Raw genomic sequence first — 18,015 nt, 5'->3', positions numbered from 1 at the left:
TACCAGTGTCACTGGGATGTTTCTAGGATTATGTGAAGTAAGAATGAGAAAGCACCTAGTGTACAGCCTGAAATGCTGAAGATGGTCATTTCTGCTACTTTTCTTTTCTTCTATATAATTGTTAAATTTATTTAACAAGCATTAGATGTGGTTCCTGTTTTGAGGTGCTATATGTTCCTTGGGGAGATACACATATAACTGTGTAGAGATGCTATGTAATTATTAAGGGATTCAGAAGGGCACCGCAGAAGCAAGGTCAGTTCTGCTTGGTAGTTTCAGAGATAACTCTTGACCTAATTCTTACAAATGAAGTTTGTATTTGTAGCCCTGATGGAGGAAGAAAGGACAAATGGGGTTGGAGATGCTGAAGACATTCCAGAATGCAAGAATGTGCTCACTTGAACATGTATTTATTTTAATAGCAAGTCTTACATAGGAATCTTGAAATCTTTTAATTGGTGCTAGATATACTGTATAAGTTATCCTGAATGTATGACATGTTAATAGTATTTAGCATTATTTACTACTGATTCACAGAGTGGGAACTTAAGATAACAGATTCTTTCATTGTCTGTATTGGACACTTGGGATATCCAAAGTTTCTTCTCACTTTATTGCTTGGAGTGTGCTTTGCTGTTGTTATTAATTTATTTTTTGGCTGTGCCATGTGGCATGTGGGATCTTAGTTCCCTGACCAGGGATCAAACCCATGGCCCCTGCAGTGGAAGTGTGGAGTCTTAACCATTGAACTGCCAGGGAATTCCCTGTGCTTTGTTATTGTTAGAGGTAGTATATTTGAAAATGAATTTTTCTGGTAAGTTTATTGATTTCCTTGGATTCACATTTCATTGCTATATGCAGCACCTTTTGTGGGAAAGTTCTTCCAATGTTTTGAAGAGAGTAAGAGCATGAATTCTCTGTTGTGTAATTTTTAAAATAGTGGGGGGGATTTGTTTGGTTGGAGTTTTGTATGGTATATTCTTATAGCTAATTTACTTTATACATAATACTGAATAGTTTGTACTTAACCCCTTATGCTTATCTTGAAGTGAAAGAAAGTGTTAGTCACTCAGTGTGTCTGACTCTTTGTGACCCCACAGACCTGTAACCCACCAGGCTCCTGTGTCCACGGGATTCTCCTGGCAAGAATACTGGAGTGGGTTGCCATTTCCTTCTCCCGGGGATCTCCCCAACTCAGGAATCAAACCCAGGTCTCCCACATTCCAGGCAGATTCTTTACAATCTGAGAGGGAAGTCTAAAATAATGTTTTTAAAACAGTAGTTGCAATGAATTAATAGATCCCAAAATTAGTTGCTAAAGAGCATTGTTTTTTAATGAAGATGAGTAGAAAGGAAAAATATCAAGCTTATCACTATATATATTATTTTATGAAACTTTTCAGTTTTATGTACATGCTTATTTAATACACAACCACAAAACATCAGAAATCTAAAATATATTTCTTACTGAGGATTGTAATCATAAAAGTTTGGAAGCCACTAATTTAAAATATTTCAACAGCGTTAAGTATAAACATTTAAAAGAATTATGCTTTCACTTGTAATTTGGTAAAAATGAATGTTTTTTTATTCTCTTAATAGAAATCAGCCAAAATTACACCGTGTGCGCTTTGCAAATCATTGAGATCCTCAGCAGAAATGATTGAAAATACCAATAGCTTGGGAAAGACAGAGCTTTTCTGTTCTGTTAATTGCTTATCTGCTTACAGAGTTAAAATGGTTACTTCTGCAGGTAATATTGGTTTCATAAACTTTATAAATATAATATTTGAAAAAATTATGATTATTGCTTTGTTTTTGTAGTACAGATTTTTGTCCATATTTAATTGATTTTAATGCAAATTAAAATATATCAGATCTGTGTTGTAAAATATCACCTATTATCTTGATTACATGTTTTATGTTTATTTACTTGCTTGCCTATTTGTACATCTTCCTTACCAAAAGAATTTAGGGCTTTTTAAATGTACTTTATTCACACCTAATTTATTTCAAGATTTGTTATTTTTTAGTTTTAGGGTGTAGACCGTGACAACTTTAAATCATCTGAAATATTTTTAGCATTGTTAGTTTTTGTCTACATGTGAGGTAACTAAGTTTAATTTTAGTTCCTGCAACATGACTTGGCCCTTGAATTTTCATGTATTGTACTTTCTCATACATTTGTATGTATTACTCATTAGCTTTTATTTTGATTTGCTAAGGTGTACAAGTTCAGTGTAACAGTTGTAAAACCTCAGCAATCCCTCAGTATCACCTAGCCATGTCAGATGGAAGTATACGCAACTTCTGCAGCTACAGTTGTGTGGTAGCTTTCCAGGTATGGCTTCAGGACTCTTCCTTTTCTCCAGCCAGTTAGTAGCCTACAATAGTGAAGTAAACTTATTAGGTGTTTGCTAACTGCCTGGATTGCCGACATTTCTGTCTCAGTTTTAGTAAATAAACTAGGGTTCTTTGGTCCATCCTCTATTTGGATGCATGTTATTTAATTGCTTCCTGTGAAATTAAATGATACTATTATTACCTAGATTATCTATTGGGAGGATATTATCTTTAAAGATTATCATTAGTTAAATTATTTTATTTTTTGGATGTAAATAACACTCCCCCCATTCAATTATAAGCTACTGAAAGGCAGGGATTTTTGCCTGTTCACAAATGTATGTTAAGTGCCTAGAACCATGCTTGAGATAGGTAGGTACTCAGTGCCCTCTTATTTGAAAAAGTGAGTAGATTGATCTTTTTATTTGTTTCTTCTTTCAGAATTTGTTCAACAAACCAGCAGGAATGAATTCTTCAGTAGTGCCCTTGTCTCAGGGCCAAGTAATTGTAAGCATCCCTACAGGTTCAACAGTGTCAGCAGGAGGGGGTAACACCTCTGCTGTTTCTCCCACTTCCATCAGCAGCTCTGCTGCAGCTGGTCTCCAGCGTCTTGCTGCCCAATCCCAACATGTGGGGTTTGCACGAAGTGTTGTAAAACTCAAGTGTCAGCACTGTAACCGTCTTTTTGCCACAAAACCAGAACTTCTCGACTATAAGGTAAAGTATAGGAGCGTGATAGAGAGTTTGGGTATAAAATGATCAATTTGTAAACTTACTTCTGGCTTTTCACCTTTCAAAATTACACTGTTTCTTTGAAAGAGAGATAAAGATTTCCCCAAGATAAAAGCCAAATGTTTAATTAGTACTTAATCTTATTTCTTTGCAGGGTAAAATGTTTCAGTTCTGTGGCAAAAATTGTTCTGATGAATATAAGAAAATAAATAATGTAATGGCAATGTGTGAATATTGTAAAATTGAGAAAATTATAAAGGAGACTGTACGATTCTCAGGGGCTGACAAGTCATTCTGTAGTGAAGGTAAAGATAGAAGATTATCTTCCCTACCGAGCATGTTGGTTATTTGAAAAGTAGTTGATAATTTAAGCTGTCACTGTGTAAGTTTTATCTATTTCATCCTTTGTATATAACACCAAAACCTTTTGTTTTGTTTATACTTGTTCACTCTTTTCTGGTATAATCCTTCATATTATAAAGATGTTAAAATGAAGGAAAAGATCTTCACAGTATATAGCAAAAATGATGGTGATGGGAGAAATGTTTAATGTTATTAGATTGATGAGCATCTTTTAGTTCTTATATTTATTTCTAAAAGGAACTGCTTAAATTTTCGTAGCATCCTAAGATTATACTTTTTTTTTTTAACATCCATTATATTTCTGAATATGCAAATCAGCATGTCTTCCTTATTTAGATGACTGTAAGTTTAGAATGTTTTGTTTTACTCTAAAACCATGCAGAAGTAACCTCCTAGTCTAGTGGCTTTCAAACCTCTTGACCACATGCAGAAAACATACATTTTACATTGTGACCCAGTGTATGATCACATACCCAAAGAAAACAAGTTTTATAAAACAAAACTGACTTTTATTATATATGATGGACTGTAATATTTGCTCTGCTGTCTTATTTTGTTTAAAAAAAGAAAATGGTAGTATCAATCCTCTAAATTGATTTCTTGATCTACTAATTGGTGAGAACCCAACTGTGCAAACTTTATCATAGGGCATTTAAATTAAAGATGTAAATACTTACTATTCTCTCTAATGTTAATTTTACCTTCTCTGATTTTTTTAGGTTGCAAATTGCTTTATAAACATGACTTGGCAAAACGCTGGGGAAATCACTGTAAAATGTGCAGTTATTGTTTACAGACATCTCCCAAATTGGTACAGAATAATTTAGGGGGGAAAGTAGAAGAGTTTTGTTGTGAAGAATGCATGTCCAAATATACAGTTTTGCTCTGTCAGGTAAATATGATTCACATTCCTGGTTTTTCAAGTTAGGGCACATTTTTCCCTTCTTTTTTTCTTTCAAATAGTATAAAGGGCAATTAATGATTTTCAGTGTTAAGTATTAATGTAGGATTTAAAAAGACTTTAATGTTACTGAAATTACATTGCTTTTGTTTTTTAATTTCCTTGTAGAAGACATATGTCTTAAAACATTAAAATATTTAAAATTATAATTATTCACTTTAAAATAGTCTTCTGACGTGTTTAAGGAGGATCAATCTATTTCCATTTCACTTTTTAAAAATTGCTATTTTTGGCATCTATAATGTGACTTTTTTTAATGTTGTATAAGATTGTTGACATAATTTCCAATTTCAGAATCATTAACCTTCATTTTTTCTTAAAAAAAGCTGAATTATAGTATTATAGTAAAGTATTAGGTGTGCAATACAGTGATTAACAATTTGGAAAGGTTATACTTCACTTATAATTATAAAATATTGCCTATATTCCCTGTGGTGTACAATATCTTTATAGCTTATTTTCTGCATAGTAGTTTGTACCTCTTAGTCCCCTACTGTATATTGCCCCTCCCTCCAGGATAGTTAACCTTCCTTTTAGTGATCTAAATTCTAAGCAGATTTCCTCACTCGTTACCTGGGACCTTTTATTTAATCAGTCCATAGATAATTTATTTCTTACTTCTTTACTGTCTTCTGTTTCTTTTTTCAGATGGCAAAATGTGATGGTTGTAAGCGACAGGGTAAGCTCAGTGAGTCCTTGAAATGGCGGGGAGAAATGAAACATTTCTGTAACCTGCTTTGTATTTTGATGTTCTGTAATCAGCAAAGTATGTGTGACCCACCTTCACAAAACAATGCAGGTAAAATTAAACTTGAGTCTTAGGTCAATGCCAGGGACTAACTACTCTTCCACAGATTGAGAACTTTAAACAGTTGTAAATAATTTCATGAATTGTAGATTTCATTCTGTTCAAATCACATTAACATGTAGATCCCTTTTGTTTAACACCTTAGGTTAATGCCCTAAATTCTTTCAGTTTTCTCTGAGCATATTTAGTCAAATAAACTCTGTAAGAACTTTATGGGAAAGAATGGCAGTTAACGTTTTATAGTTGAAGATACACATCTTGACTTCTTTAGAAAAGCACTTAAGATTATAACAAAGAACATGGAATCTAAACCACATAGCCTTTTGTATATACCACATGCATAGTTATGCAAGCGAAAGTACATGGAATACTTTTAAGGTTTAGTAATTTAAAAATAGAAAAAAATACAGTTAATCTTGAAGTGACTCTTTAATCTATTTTACTCTAACATAAAAGCATTGTTTAACCATCTTAAGATGTTGGTTTCTATGTATGTTCATATAAATTACATGAGGTTTTCTTATTTTTGTTTATTTTAATCAGCAAGTATTTCCATGGTGCCAGCTGCTTCAGCAGGGCCGCCATCTCTAAGAAAAGATTCAACTCCAGTTATAGCTAATGTGGTATCATTAGCAAGTGCTCCTGCTGCTCAGCCCACAGTGAATTCTAACAGTGTCTTACAAGGTATGGCTTGATTTGACAGCAGTTATTTAGCCTTTTTGAGGTTGACGACAGTGGTCCTCTACCTTTTTTCTGTCTGTAATCATTTTCATGTGTTTGTCACATTCATATTAGGAATGGTGGTTCCCTATGTGCTGCTTTGGCATTAAACAGTGTTTTTGTAGTTTCCAAATCTATTTTTCTTGTATAATACTTTAGATGCTACTCTTCCCCTGAATAAAATAAAAGATAATACATATTTTTATTATAAAACTTTGTGTTTGTTTTCTGAAAATCAGCTGTTAATGCTAGTGTTTAAATAATAAGATCCTAAATTTTATATTTTTATTTATATCAGGTGCAGTTCCAACAGTAACAGCAAAAATCATTGGGGATGTAAGTTTTATTATTTTTATTGTTATTGCTACTGTCTTTTCCATCTTATGCAGAATGAATATGTCTAAGCTGATTTGCCCTTATTCATTTTTTATTTATTATATAAAATAAATTTCATGAGTTCATTTAATCTTGTTCAGGAACAGGATTTCCTGGTTATTTAACTAGGTCTTTTATGGACTTCAGTTTTTTTGAATGCTTTATATAGTTACTGAAAATTTTTGTTTTAATTGTATAGAATTAAATCTTATAGCATTTAGGCATACAAGGATTTGGGGCATTTTGTAATGTAGTCAGATTGTAGATGAAGTATTTGTAGAAAGTAGCTTGTTTCCCATTCAGTGAAGATTATGCTATAAATAAGCATTCTTTTTTTTTTTTAAAGCTAAATATTTTTGTCTCTTAAGGACAAAATCAATAATGAGAAAAACTTAGGACTAGAACAGTGGCATTTCTAAAGTCTTTCCTAGTTTCTGGGACAATTATCATATCATCTTTTCTCAAGTTACTTATAGGATCATGAGTGATATTATTATTTCTAGTTACCTTGAAACTGGTTCTTCTAAGATTTAACCCAGTCAAGAAAAAACAGTTCTGATTTTAAGCTCAACCATCATTGTTACTGATCAACAATATTTCATTAATACAAATGGTATTTTTCTTGGTTAATAGAACTGGTAATTAGATACATTCAGAGTTAATATGTAGTTATCAAGGTATTCCTTTATTGCTGTTGATATTTTAGGAATTTTGTATTTCTTACATATTTAATTGAATATTTATATTCTGTGTCTTCCATGTGATTCCATTATAGCATTTCTTTTGAAATTATAATACTTTGAAATGTAACATTATGTAGTGAAGTGTTAGTCGCTCAGTCGTGTCTGACTCTGTGTGACCCCGTGGACTGGGGCTTACCAGGCTCTTCTGTCCATAGGATTCTCCAGGCAAAAATACTGGAGTGGGTGGCCATTTCCTTCTCCAATGATATTATACAATATTTCTCATAATTAGTAAGCTTTTCGTTTCTGATGTATTTTTTTACTAGGCAAGTACACAAACAGATGTCCTAAAACTGCCACCTTCCCAGCCTCCAAGACTTCTGAAGAATAAAGCTTTATTGTGCAAACCCATCACACAGACCAAGGCCACCTCTTGCAAACCACATACACAAAACAAAGAATGCCAGACAGGTATGTTCCTTGTGTTTTCTTTGTTTAATTTTTCCTAAAGGAAAGGAATGTGGTATGTGCTTACAATAATTGTGTCTTTTATTTCATAGGTGATGTATTTCATTGCTTATATACATTGCACAATTGAGTCCTTACAGTATCCCCGTGGGTTAGGTGTTTTCAGTACCTTAGTTATGGCAGAGGAAAGGTAGTTGATAATACCATACCATGAATGCTTCATTTCATTTCTTTATTCATGACAGTTATTTATTATGGGAAATATATCCAAATTCCATAGCTTTTGGAATTATATATACAGGGTCTTAGTTAAGAGGAACTATTATTTTCCAGAGCACCCTTCAGTTCAGTTGAGTTCAGTCGCTCAGTCGTGTCTGACCCTTTGCGACCGCGTGAATCGCAGCACGCCAGGCCTCCCTGTCCATCACCAACTCCTGGAGTTTACTCAGACTCACACGTCCATCGAGTCAGTGATGCCATCCATCCATCTCATCCTCTGTCGTCCCCTTCTTCTCCTGCCCCCAATCCCTCCCAGCATCAGAGTCTTTTCCAATGAGTCAACTCTTCGCATGAGGTGGCCAAAGTACTGGAGTTTCAGCTTTAGCATCATTCCTTCCAAAGAAATCCCAGGGCTGATCTCCTTCAGAATGGATTGATTGGATCTCCTTGCAGTCCAAGGGACTCTCAAGAGTCTTCTCCAACACCACAGTTCAAAAGCATCAATTCTTCGGCACTCAGCTTTCTTCACAGTCCAACTCTCACATCCATACATGACCACTGGAAAAACCATAGCCTTGACTAGACGGACCTTTGTTGGCAAAGTAATGTCTCTGCTTTTCAATATGCTATCTAGGTTGGTCATAACTTTTTCAAGGAGTAAGCATCTTTTAATTTCATGGCTGCAGTCACCATCTGCAGTGATTTGGGAGCCCAAAAAGATAAAACTCTGACACTGTTTCCACTGTTTCCCCATCTGTTTCCCATGAAGTGATGGGACCAGATGCCCTGATCTTCATTTTCTGAATGTTGAGCTTTAAACCAACTTTTTCACTCTCCACTTTCATTTTCATCAAGAGGCTTTTTAGTTCCTCTTTACTTTCTGCCATAAGGGTGGTGTCATCTGCATATCTGAGGTTATTGATATTTCTCCCAGCAATCTTGATTCCAGCTTGTGCTTCTTCCAGCCCAGCGTTTCTCATGATACACTCTGCATAGAAGTTAAATAAGCAGGGTGACAGTATACAGCCTTGATGTACTCCTTTTCCTACTTGGAACCAGTCTGTTGTTCCATGCCCAGATCTAACTGTTGCTTCCTGACCTGTATATAGGTTTCTCAAAAGGCAGGTCAGGTGGTCTGGTATTCCCATCTCGTTCAGAATTTTCCACAGTTTATTGTGATCCACACAGTCAAAGGCTTTGGCATAGTCAATAAAGCAGAAATAGATGTTTTTCTGGAACTCTCTTGCCTTTTCGATGATCCAGAGGATGTTGGCAATTTGATCTCTGGTTCCTCTGCCTTTTCTAAAACCAGCTTGAACATCTGGAAGTTCACAGTTCACGTACTGCTGAAACCTGGCTTGGAGAATTTTGAGCATTACTTTAGTAGCGTGTGAGATGAGTGCAATTGTGCGGTAGTTTGAGCATTCTTTGGCATTGCCTTTCTTAGGGATTGGAATGAAAACTGACGTTTTCCAGTCCTGTGGCCACTGCTGAGTTTTCCACATTTGCTGGCAAATTGAGTGCAGCACTTTCACAGCATCATCTTTCAGGATTTGAAATAGCTCAACTGGAATTCCATCAACTCCACTAGCTTTGTTCGTAGTGATGCTTTCTAAGGCCCACTTGACTTCACATTCCAGGCTGTCTGGCTCTAGGTGAGTGATCACACCATCGTGATTATCTGGGTTGTGAAGGTCTTTTTTATACAGTTCTTCTGTGTCTTCTTGCCACCTCTTAATATCTTCTGCTTCTGTTAGGTCTATACCATTTCTGTCCTTTATCGAGCCCATCTTTGCATGAAATGTTCCCTTGGTATCTCTAATTTTCTTGAAGAGATGTCTAGTCTTCCCCATTCTGTTGTTTTCCTCTATTTCTTTGCATTGATCGCTGAAGAAGGCTTTCTTATCTCTTCTTGCTATTCTTTGGAACTCTACATTCAAATGCTTATATCTTTCCTTTTCTTCTTTGCTTTTCGCTTCTCTTCTCACAGCTATTTGTAAGGCCTCCTCATTTTTGCATTTCTTTTCCATGGGGTTCATCTTGATCCCTATCTCCTGTACAATGTCACGAACCTCTGTCCGTAGTTCATCAGGCACTCTATCAGATCTAGTCCCTTAAATCTATTTCTCACTTCCACTGTATAATCATATGGGATTTGATTTAGGTCATATCTGAATGGTCTAGTGGTTTTCCCTACTTCTTTGGTTTAAGTCTGAATTTGGCAAGAAGGAGTTCATGATCTGAGCCACAGTCAGCTCCTGGTCTTGTTTTTGTTGACTGTATAGAGCTTCTCCATCTTTGGCTGCAAAGAATGTAATCAGTCTAATTTCGGTGTTGACCATCTGGTGATGTCCATGTGTAGAGTCTTCTCTTGTGTTGTTGGAAGAGGGTGTTTGCTATGACCAGTGCATTTTCTTGGCAAAACTCTATTAGTCTTTGCCCTGCTTCATTCCGTATTCCAAGGCCAAATTTGCCTGTTATTCCAGGTATTTCTTGACTTCCTACTTTTGCATTCCAGTCCCCTATAATGAAAAGGACATCTTTTTTTCATCTTGATGACAAAGAGTACCCTTAGGTTTAGACTTTTCCACACTCTGTTTCAAATAAAGTCAGTTCTTTTGGGAAGAGCTTTAGGGCTTTCTTTTCTTATAAACTGCCTCTTCCTTCTTTGACCTACTGCTTTTCTGGATTGTGGGCACAGTGTGAGCTTCTGACCTTCTTAGCTTGCCTCTGCTAGCATGGAATCTCTGCCCTACAGGTGAACTGGGATGAAGGTTGTTCAGACCCTGGCTTTGATAGCCTTGCTGTTCCTGTAGTTGTTGATGTTCAGTTCCTCAGTCATGTCTGACCCTTTGCAGCCCCATGGACTGCAGCACACCAGGCTTCCCTGTCCTTCACCATCTCCTGGAGTTTGCTCAAACTCATGTCCATTGAGTCAGTGATGACATCCAACCATCTTGTCCTGGGTTGTCCCCTTCTCCTCCTGCCTTCAATCTTTCCCAGCATCAGGGTCTTTTCCAATGAGTCAGTTCTTCACATCAGGTGGCCAAAATATTGGAGCTTCAGCATCAGTCCTTCCAGTGAATATTCAGGATTGATTTCCTTTAGGATTGACTGGGTGGATCTCCTTGCAATCTGAGGGACTCAAGAGTTTTCTCCAACACCACAGTTCGAAAGCATCAATTCTTCAGCACTAAGCCTTCTTTTTGGTCCACCTCTCACATCCCTACGTCACTACTGGAAAAACCATAGCTTTGACTCTACGGACCGTTGTTGGCAAAGTAATGTCTCTGCATTTGAATATGCTGTCTAGGTTTGTCATAGCTTTTCTCCTAAGGATCAGGCATCTTTTAATTTTACGGCTGCAGTCACCGTCCACAGTGATTGTGGAGCACAAGAAAATAAAATCTGTCACTGTTTCCATTGTTTCTGCATCTGTTTGCCATGAAGTAATGGGACCGGATGCCAGGATCTTAGTTTTTTGAATGTTGAGTTTTAATTCCTGTAGTAGGTTTTCTCTTTATGGGTGGTAGTGATACGCACTAGGAAATTAACCTTTCTGTCCTGGAGTTTGAGGGAATAAGAGATAATGGTGGCCTGCCCCTCCTGGTGAGATACAGTAACCTTGAATTGGGAGCTGAAGGAAGAGGAGCCCATTCTTGTTGGTGACATCCATTCCAGAGTAGAGTTTCTGTCATATTGAGCTGGGTGAGGCAGGGATGTGGAGCAGGTGGTAGATCAAATGTCATAGACTCCTACTGTTCTTACTGTATTTAGTAGATTTTCTTAAACATTTCTCCATTTGATGTGTACCCTTTGGACAATTTCAAAATAATTTAAATGGTTATTTTTTAGATTTTCACCAGCTTTGCTTGTTTCCCTAAAGAATGGATCTCTGGAGCTCCTTATGCTGCCATCTGAAAATCCCAGAATTTTTAAAATAGAAAGGAATCTTAGATTCTTAGACCTGGAAGGTTATCCTCTAGGCAGTACTTCTCAAACATGAACATGCATATGAATTACTTGGGAATGTTGCTATGTAGATTATGATTTAGTGGAGCTGAGGTTCTGCATCTTTAAAGTTCCTGAGTAATATCAGTGCTGGTTCATGAACCATGTTGTATAGCAAGGCTATAGATAAGATAGTCCTGTATTTTTATTGTGTCAATAGTACCTTTTTAAAAAATTATTTTTAATATTTTTTTGCAGTAGGTCCTTGTTGGATATTTATTTTAAATATAGCAGTTTGTACATGTCAGTCCCAAAATAGTGACCTAGTTTACCACCATGTAGCTTGGTTACTGCATGATAAATAGAAGGGGAAAAGATGGAAGTAGTGACAGATCTTCCTTTTTTGGGGCTCCAAAATAACTGCATATGGTAACTGCAGCCATGAAATCAGAAGATGATTGCTTCTTGGCAGGAAAGAGATGACAAACCTAGACAGTGTGGTGAAAAGCAGAGACATTACTTTGCCAACAAAGGTCCGTATAATCAAGGCTGTGGTCTTCCCCGTGGTCACGTATGGTTGTGAGAGCTGGACCATAAAGAAGGCAGAACACCAAAGAGTTTTTGCCTTCGAACTGTGGTGCAGGAGAAGACTCCTGAAAGTCCCTTGGAGAGCAAGGAGATCAATCTTAAGGGAGATCAGCCCTGAATATTCACTGGAAGGAGTGATGCTAAAGCTGAAGCTTCAGTATTTTGGTCATCTGACACGAACAGACGACTCATTGGAAAAGTCCCCAGTGCTGGGAAAGATCAAGGGCAGAAGGAGAAGAGGGCATCAAAGGATGAGATGGAAGGAGAGGAGGGCGTCAGAGGATGAGTTGGCTGGACGGCATGCCCGATGCAGTTGGCATGAACTTGGGCAAACTCCAGGAGATGGTGAGGGACAAGGAGGCTTGGTGTGCTACAGTCCATGGGGTTTCAAAGAGTTGGACGCAACTGGGTGACTGAAAAACAGCCGCGTGGTTATCAGACGTCTCTAATCGTAACTTTTTTTATGTCCACTGTACCATGGTAAAATTGATCCCATATTATTCACCCCTTCTGACCCTAGACAAATTGTCAACTTTTCAGTTCTCCTTACTAGAAATACCTTTCTCTTGCATTAATGATTTTACAGTTATCCAGCATATGTTTCTGGCCTACAGAAAAGACTTTAGATGGTTGTTAAATAATTGAATGACTCCTACCTCCATCCTTCCCATTTTTTCCTTACTCATGTATAAGTTAGTGTCCAAGTTCTATTTAATTTTTTAATATCTTGGACCCTCTGCTGTGAATACTTACTCTTTTTCTGCAGCTATCATAACCACCCTAGTTCAGGCCCTCATTGTCTTAGCTCTATATATTGTAGTTGCTTTGTATACTTTGTATTCCATCCAAAGATGGCAGCAAAATTAATCTTTTAAAATGCAAATTTTATACCATTACTTTGTGCTAAACAATTTGTAGTACTTCCTACTGTTTACTAGAAATGATTTTAAATGTGTATTATAGCCTTATGAAAAGGGCCCTTCTATATATTCAGTCTCCTCTTTAACATACACTATTCATGTTAAGTTTTCTATACCTCCCTTCTAAGATCACTGTTCATTTATTCATCGAGTTATAGCCACCATTCATCTTATTCTTGTGTCATTGATAATTATTGTGTTGCCCACTTTTTGTTAGTGCTTTATACTCAAGCCTTTCTTCACAATTTCTCCTTTCTATGAACTCCTAGTATCATGGGTCTGGGGTACATGCTCAGTCACTTCAGTCATGTCTGACTCTTTGCACCCTATGGACTGTAGCCCACCAGGCTCCTCTGTCCATGGGATTCTCCGGGCAAGAATACTGGAGTGGGTTAACATGCCCTCCTCCTGGGGATCTTCCCTACCCAGAGATCGAACCTGTGTCTCCTGCATTGCAGGCAGATTCTTTACCCACTGAGTCACCTGGGAAGCACCCTAGTATCATAGATATTTCTTTTGAAGTACAAAAAAAATTTTTTTATTAGAATGTTGTTTCTAACCCTCTTTGTTTTTGTGTGGGTTTTTGCTTTTATTTTTGTTTTTATTAGAAGACACTCCAGCTCAGCCCCAAATTATTGCCGTGCCAGTTCCAGTACCAGTGTTTGTACCTGTACCTCTTCATCTTTATACTCAGTATGCACCAGTCCCATTTGGAATTCCAGTTCCAGTGAGTAATCATTGAGAGGTTAAGGCTAATCTAGTGCACGTTTTTCTCAATTAAGATTTAGCAGCTCCATAAAAACTTTTCACTTGTTGGTAAAATATACCTGACTCATGTTGGATATCATCATATTACTTTAATTACTTGAACATGGAATATATAAAGGACAGCTCCTGATTGTATCCTGCCTTCTCAGATAAGATTATGATGTAGTTTTTTAAAATACTTTAAACACAATAAGGCCACTAACATAGAAAAAGATTGGAAATGGTGTGTGTTAGAATCTTATATTCTAGCATGGCTGAAAAGAGGAGTACTGTGATTTCCAGGATTCTCACTTTTTATGAAAGAAAAATGTATTCATTTTTTATCAGAAAATACATATTTTCTTGGTACTGAATTCTTACGAGAAATACTTGTGTGAAAATATTAAACAAGAAATATAATCAAAAATAAAAATGAATTGCTTAATTATTCTTTTAAAGGATTCAGAGATACTTTTTTTGAGTGTCTGAAAAGCACTTACTGAGTTTTTATTTAAGAGACTGTAGTCTTATAAAAACAAACTAGCAAGGCTGTTTTAATTGTTGGCCATAGAATATCTTGGATTTGTTTATTATTTTTGTATTTAAATGATCTCACAATTAATAGTTTTGATGATAGACCATTTCCCGAGAAAGTCTTTAGTCTGTCCTTGGTCTTTCAGATGCCTGTCCCTATGCTTATTCCATCCTCAATGGGTAACGAAGATAAAGTCACTGAGAGTATTGAGGACATTAAGGAAAAGCTTCCCTCACATCCTTTTGAAGCTGATCTCCTTGAAATGGCAGAAATGATTGCAGAAGATGAGGAGAAGGAGAAGACTCTATCTCAGGGAGGTTGGTATAATTTTAAAGGAAATAAAAAAGAAAAGCACATCTGCAGACTTTCAGGTCAATGAAAGTGCAAGAGTAATTTTAAGTATTAGCCAGTCAGGAAGTTTCTAAAAGCTTTTGCTGTTATTCAGCCACTAAGTCTAAAAGCTTTACTTGTGTTTAAATACCAAGTCTGTGGGCTTGTTAAACTTGTTAACTCTGAAACTCTGTGCAGTTTAGGAAAAAAACTAAGTTTTGATATAATTTCTGGTTCTTAATGTTTCCAGAAAAATAACATACAAATCCCTGTTTCATGATCATATTCTGGTTTTATACTTCTTGTCAAAGCCTGTGTGCTCAGTTGTTCAGTTGTGTCTGACTCTTTGCAACCCCATGGACTATAGCCCACCAGGCTCCTCTGTCCATGGGATTTCCCAGGAAAGAATACTAGAGTGGGTTGCCATTTCCATTTCCTTCTCCATTTATTTGTATTTTGTTTATTATTTTTGTATTTAAATGATCTCACAAGTAATAGTTTTAATGATAGACTTATTTCCCGAGAAAGTGAACCCGGGTCTCTTGCATTGAAGGCAGTCTCCTGCATTGCAGGCAGATTCTTTAGTGACTGAGCCACTGGGGAAGCCCCTGGTCCCCAAATAAAAATTCTTGTTGTATAATAATCAGCTTGTTGGTAGAAGGTCAATAAAATTTTAGGATGGAAAAACATTTAGTTCAAAATAGCCTATAGATAAATCCCATTTTATGAGTGTATAATAATGATAATAACAGTAGTTAAGATTTATGTCCTTGCTGTACGCTAGGCATTGTCCTAAATGCACTTGTATACGTCACCTCATTTAATCTTTACAACTACTCCTTGAGGAAAGTATTGTTTACTTTAGATTCTTCTTTTGGAAAATAGGCTAGCCATGGTTATACCATCAGGACATAATGAAACCAGAAGTTGAATCCAGGTCCGTCTCACTTCAAAGAAAGGATTTTGACTAGAACTCAGTAGTATGTATTCCAGAATGGTTTCCAGCCTTAATTACCACCTTCTTGATTTATGGATGAAAGAAGAGATATAATCATAAGAAAAGATAGAGGAAACAGTGTTTAAGGTAGTTGAAATGTACAGGTGAATTTTTGTAAAAGCAAAAAAAGCAGAGACATTACTTTGCCAACAAAGGTCCATCTAGTTAAGTCTATGGTTTTTCCAGTAGTCACGTAGGGATGTGAAAGTTGGACTGTAAAGAAAGCTGAGTGCCCAAGAATTGATGCTTTTGAACTGTGGTGTTGGAGAAGACTCTTGAGCGTCCCTTGGACTGCAAGGAGATCCAGCCAGTCCATCCTAAAGGAGATCAGTCCTGAGTGTTCATTGGAAAGACTGATGTTGGAGGCTGAAACTCCAATACTTTGGCCAGCTGACTCATTTGAAAAGACCCTGATGCTGGGAAAGATTGAAGATGGGAGGAGAAGGGGACAGAGGATGAGATGGTTGCGTGGCATCACCGACTCAATGGAAATGAGTATGAGTAAACCCTGGGAGTTGGTGATGGACAGGGAGGCCTGGCGTGCGCTGGTCCGTGGAGTCACGAAGAGTCAGACATGACTGAGCGAATGAACTGAACTTTCACATATCATTGATGACCCAACAAATTATTCTTTTCTGACAACTTTTTTCCCATCATGGCTTTTAGAAAGCTAGCCACTGGGTTCTGATTTTGTATAATACATTCTAGAGATTTTCTGAACAGTTTAGCATTTGAAAAAGCTACTGTCAACTTTTCAGTTGTGTTGCCACTGTATTTTTAAATTATATATACTTTGAGAGATGGATAAAAAGCTTTTTGTCATTATCGCAAAGTTTCTGGTCTCATTTTGCTCTTTGGTGTATAATCTGATAGTTGTGACCCATTTATATATGGATGTTAATATCTTAGAATATTGCTCCTGTACTTGGTCTTCTAATATCTGATACTTATTTTGGAAGTTCAGGCAATTTCTAATGATAAACCTCATTTTAACTTGTCTTCTCTATTTGCATTAATAGTCAGCATTTATCAGATATTTCTTCTATACAAATATTGTGAGTTTGCCTTAACTTGCAGTGGAGTCAAACAGAAAAACTTTAAGCTTCAAGCCAGTTTTAATCATCATAGTGTAAGTAAAATCAAATGGTCTAGAAATATAACAGTGGGAAAAATTAATTCCAACTGAAAGGATCTGGCTCATTTATCTTTGATTTCAGGGAAGAGAGACAGTTTTCCTTGGTTTTTAAAAAAATCTGATTTTTTAATACTCTGAATCTTTAAACTTTTTACATTTATTTTTTAATATATGTATTTTATGGACATTTAGTTGACTTACAGTGTTTCAGGTACATAGCAAGGTGATTCAGTTATACATATACAGATATAATATTTTTGAAATTATTATCCATTATAGATTATTACAAGATGTTGATTATAGTTTCCTGTGTATAGTTTGCTGTTCTATACAGTAAAACTTTTCTTGTTGCATATCTATTTTTTTAGTTAGAAATCTAGCATTCTATTCATTCTAAGTCAAACAAGTGGTATTAAAATGTCATAAATTTTTTAGTTAGGCGAAAATTCCTAAGTTTTCTGAAATGTATATATTGTACATATTATTTATATATTTATTTATTTATATATATTTATATATTTATGGACTGAGGTTCGTGACATTGTACAGGAGACAGGGATCAAGACCATCCCCATGGAAAAGAAATGCAAAAAAGCAAAATGGCTGTCTGAGGAGGCCTTAACAAATAGCTGTGAAAAGAAGAGAAGCGAAAAGCAAAGGAGAAAAGGAAAGATACAAGCATCTGAATGCAGAGTTCCAAAGAATAGCAAGAAGAGATAAGAAAGCCTTCCTCAGCGATCAATGCAAAGAAATAGAGGAAAACAACAAAATGGGAAAGATCTCTTGAAGAGATCTCTTCAAGAAAATTAGAGATACCAAGGGAACATTTCATGCAAAGATGGGCTCAATAAAGGACAGAAATGGTATGGACCTAACAGAAGCAGAAGATATTAAAGAGGTGGCAAGAAGACACAGAAGAACTGTACAAAAAAGATCTTCATGACCCAGATAATCACAATGGTGTGATCACTCACCTAGAGCCAGACATCCTGGAATGTGAAGTCAAGTGGGCCTTAGAAAGCATCACTACGAACAAAGCTAGTGGAGTTGATGGAATTCCAGTTGAGCTATTTCAAATCCTGAAAGATGATGCTGTGAAAGTGCTGCACTCAATTTGCCAGCAAATGTGAAAAACTCAGC

General features: G+C 36.4%; 1 protein-coding gene across 8 annotated transcripts in view; it reads left to right on the top strand.

The window, feature by feature from the left end:
- Positions 1-18,015, top strand: part of ZMYM4 (zinc finger MYM-type containing 4) — a 164,758-nt gene that overhangs the window by 102,497 nt on the left and 44,246 nt on the right. For 7 of the 8 annotated variants that reach the window (XM_019957871.2, XM_070786858.1, XM_070786856.1 and 4 more), the window contains 11 exons: positions 1,603-1,753; positions 2,226-2,341; positions 2,785-3,060; positions 3,230-3,380; positions 4,158-4,330; positions 5,048-5,198; positions 5,751-5,891; positions 6,226-6,263; positions 7,312-7,456; positions 13,740-13,858; positions 14,559-14,730. In XM_019957871.2, the coding sequence (XP_019813430.2) occupies positions 1,603-1,753; positions 2,226-2,341; positions 2,785-3,060; positions 3,230-3,380; positions 4,158-4,330; positions 5,048-5,198; positions 5,751-5,891; positions 6,226-6,263; positions 7,312-7,456; positions 13,740-13,858; positions 14,559-14,730 (1,633 nt within the window). The remainder of the gene's footprint in view (positions 1-1,602; positions 1,754-2,225; positions 2,342-2,784; positions 3,061-3,229; positions 3,381-4,157; positions 4,331-5,047; positions 5,199-5,750; positions 5,892-6,225; positions 6,264-7,311; positions 7,457-13,739; positions 13,859-14,558; positions 14,731-18,015) is intronic. The other variant, XM_070786857.1, reaches the window with a different exon arrangement.

The sequence above is a fragment of the Bos indicus genome, chromosome 3 (assembly GCF_029378745.1).
Source record: "Bos indicus isolate NIAB-ARS_2022 breed Sahiwal x Tharparkar chromosome 3, NIAB-ARS_B.indTharparkar_mat_pri_1.0, whole genome shotgun sequence".
In the NCBI taxonomy this organism is placed as follows: Eukaryota; Metazoa; Chordata; class Mammalia; order Artiodactyla; family Bovidae; genus Bos; species Bos indicus.
Note: the sequence above shows the minus strand (reverse complement) of the source record. Positions and strands in the feature narration are given on the sequence as shown.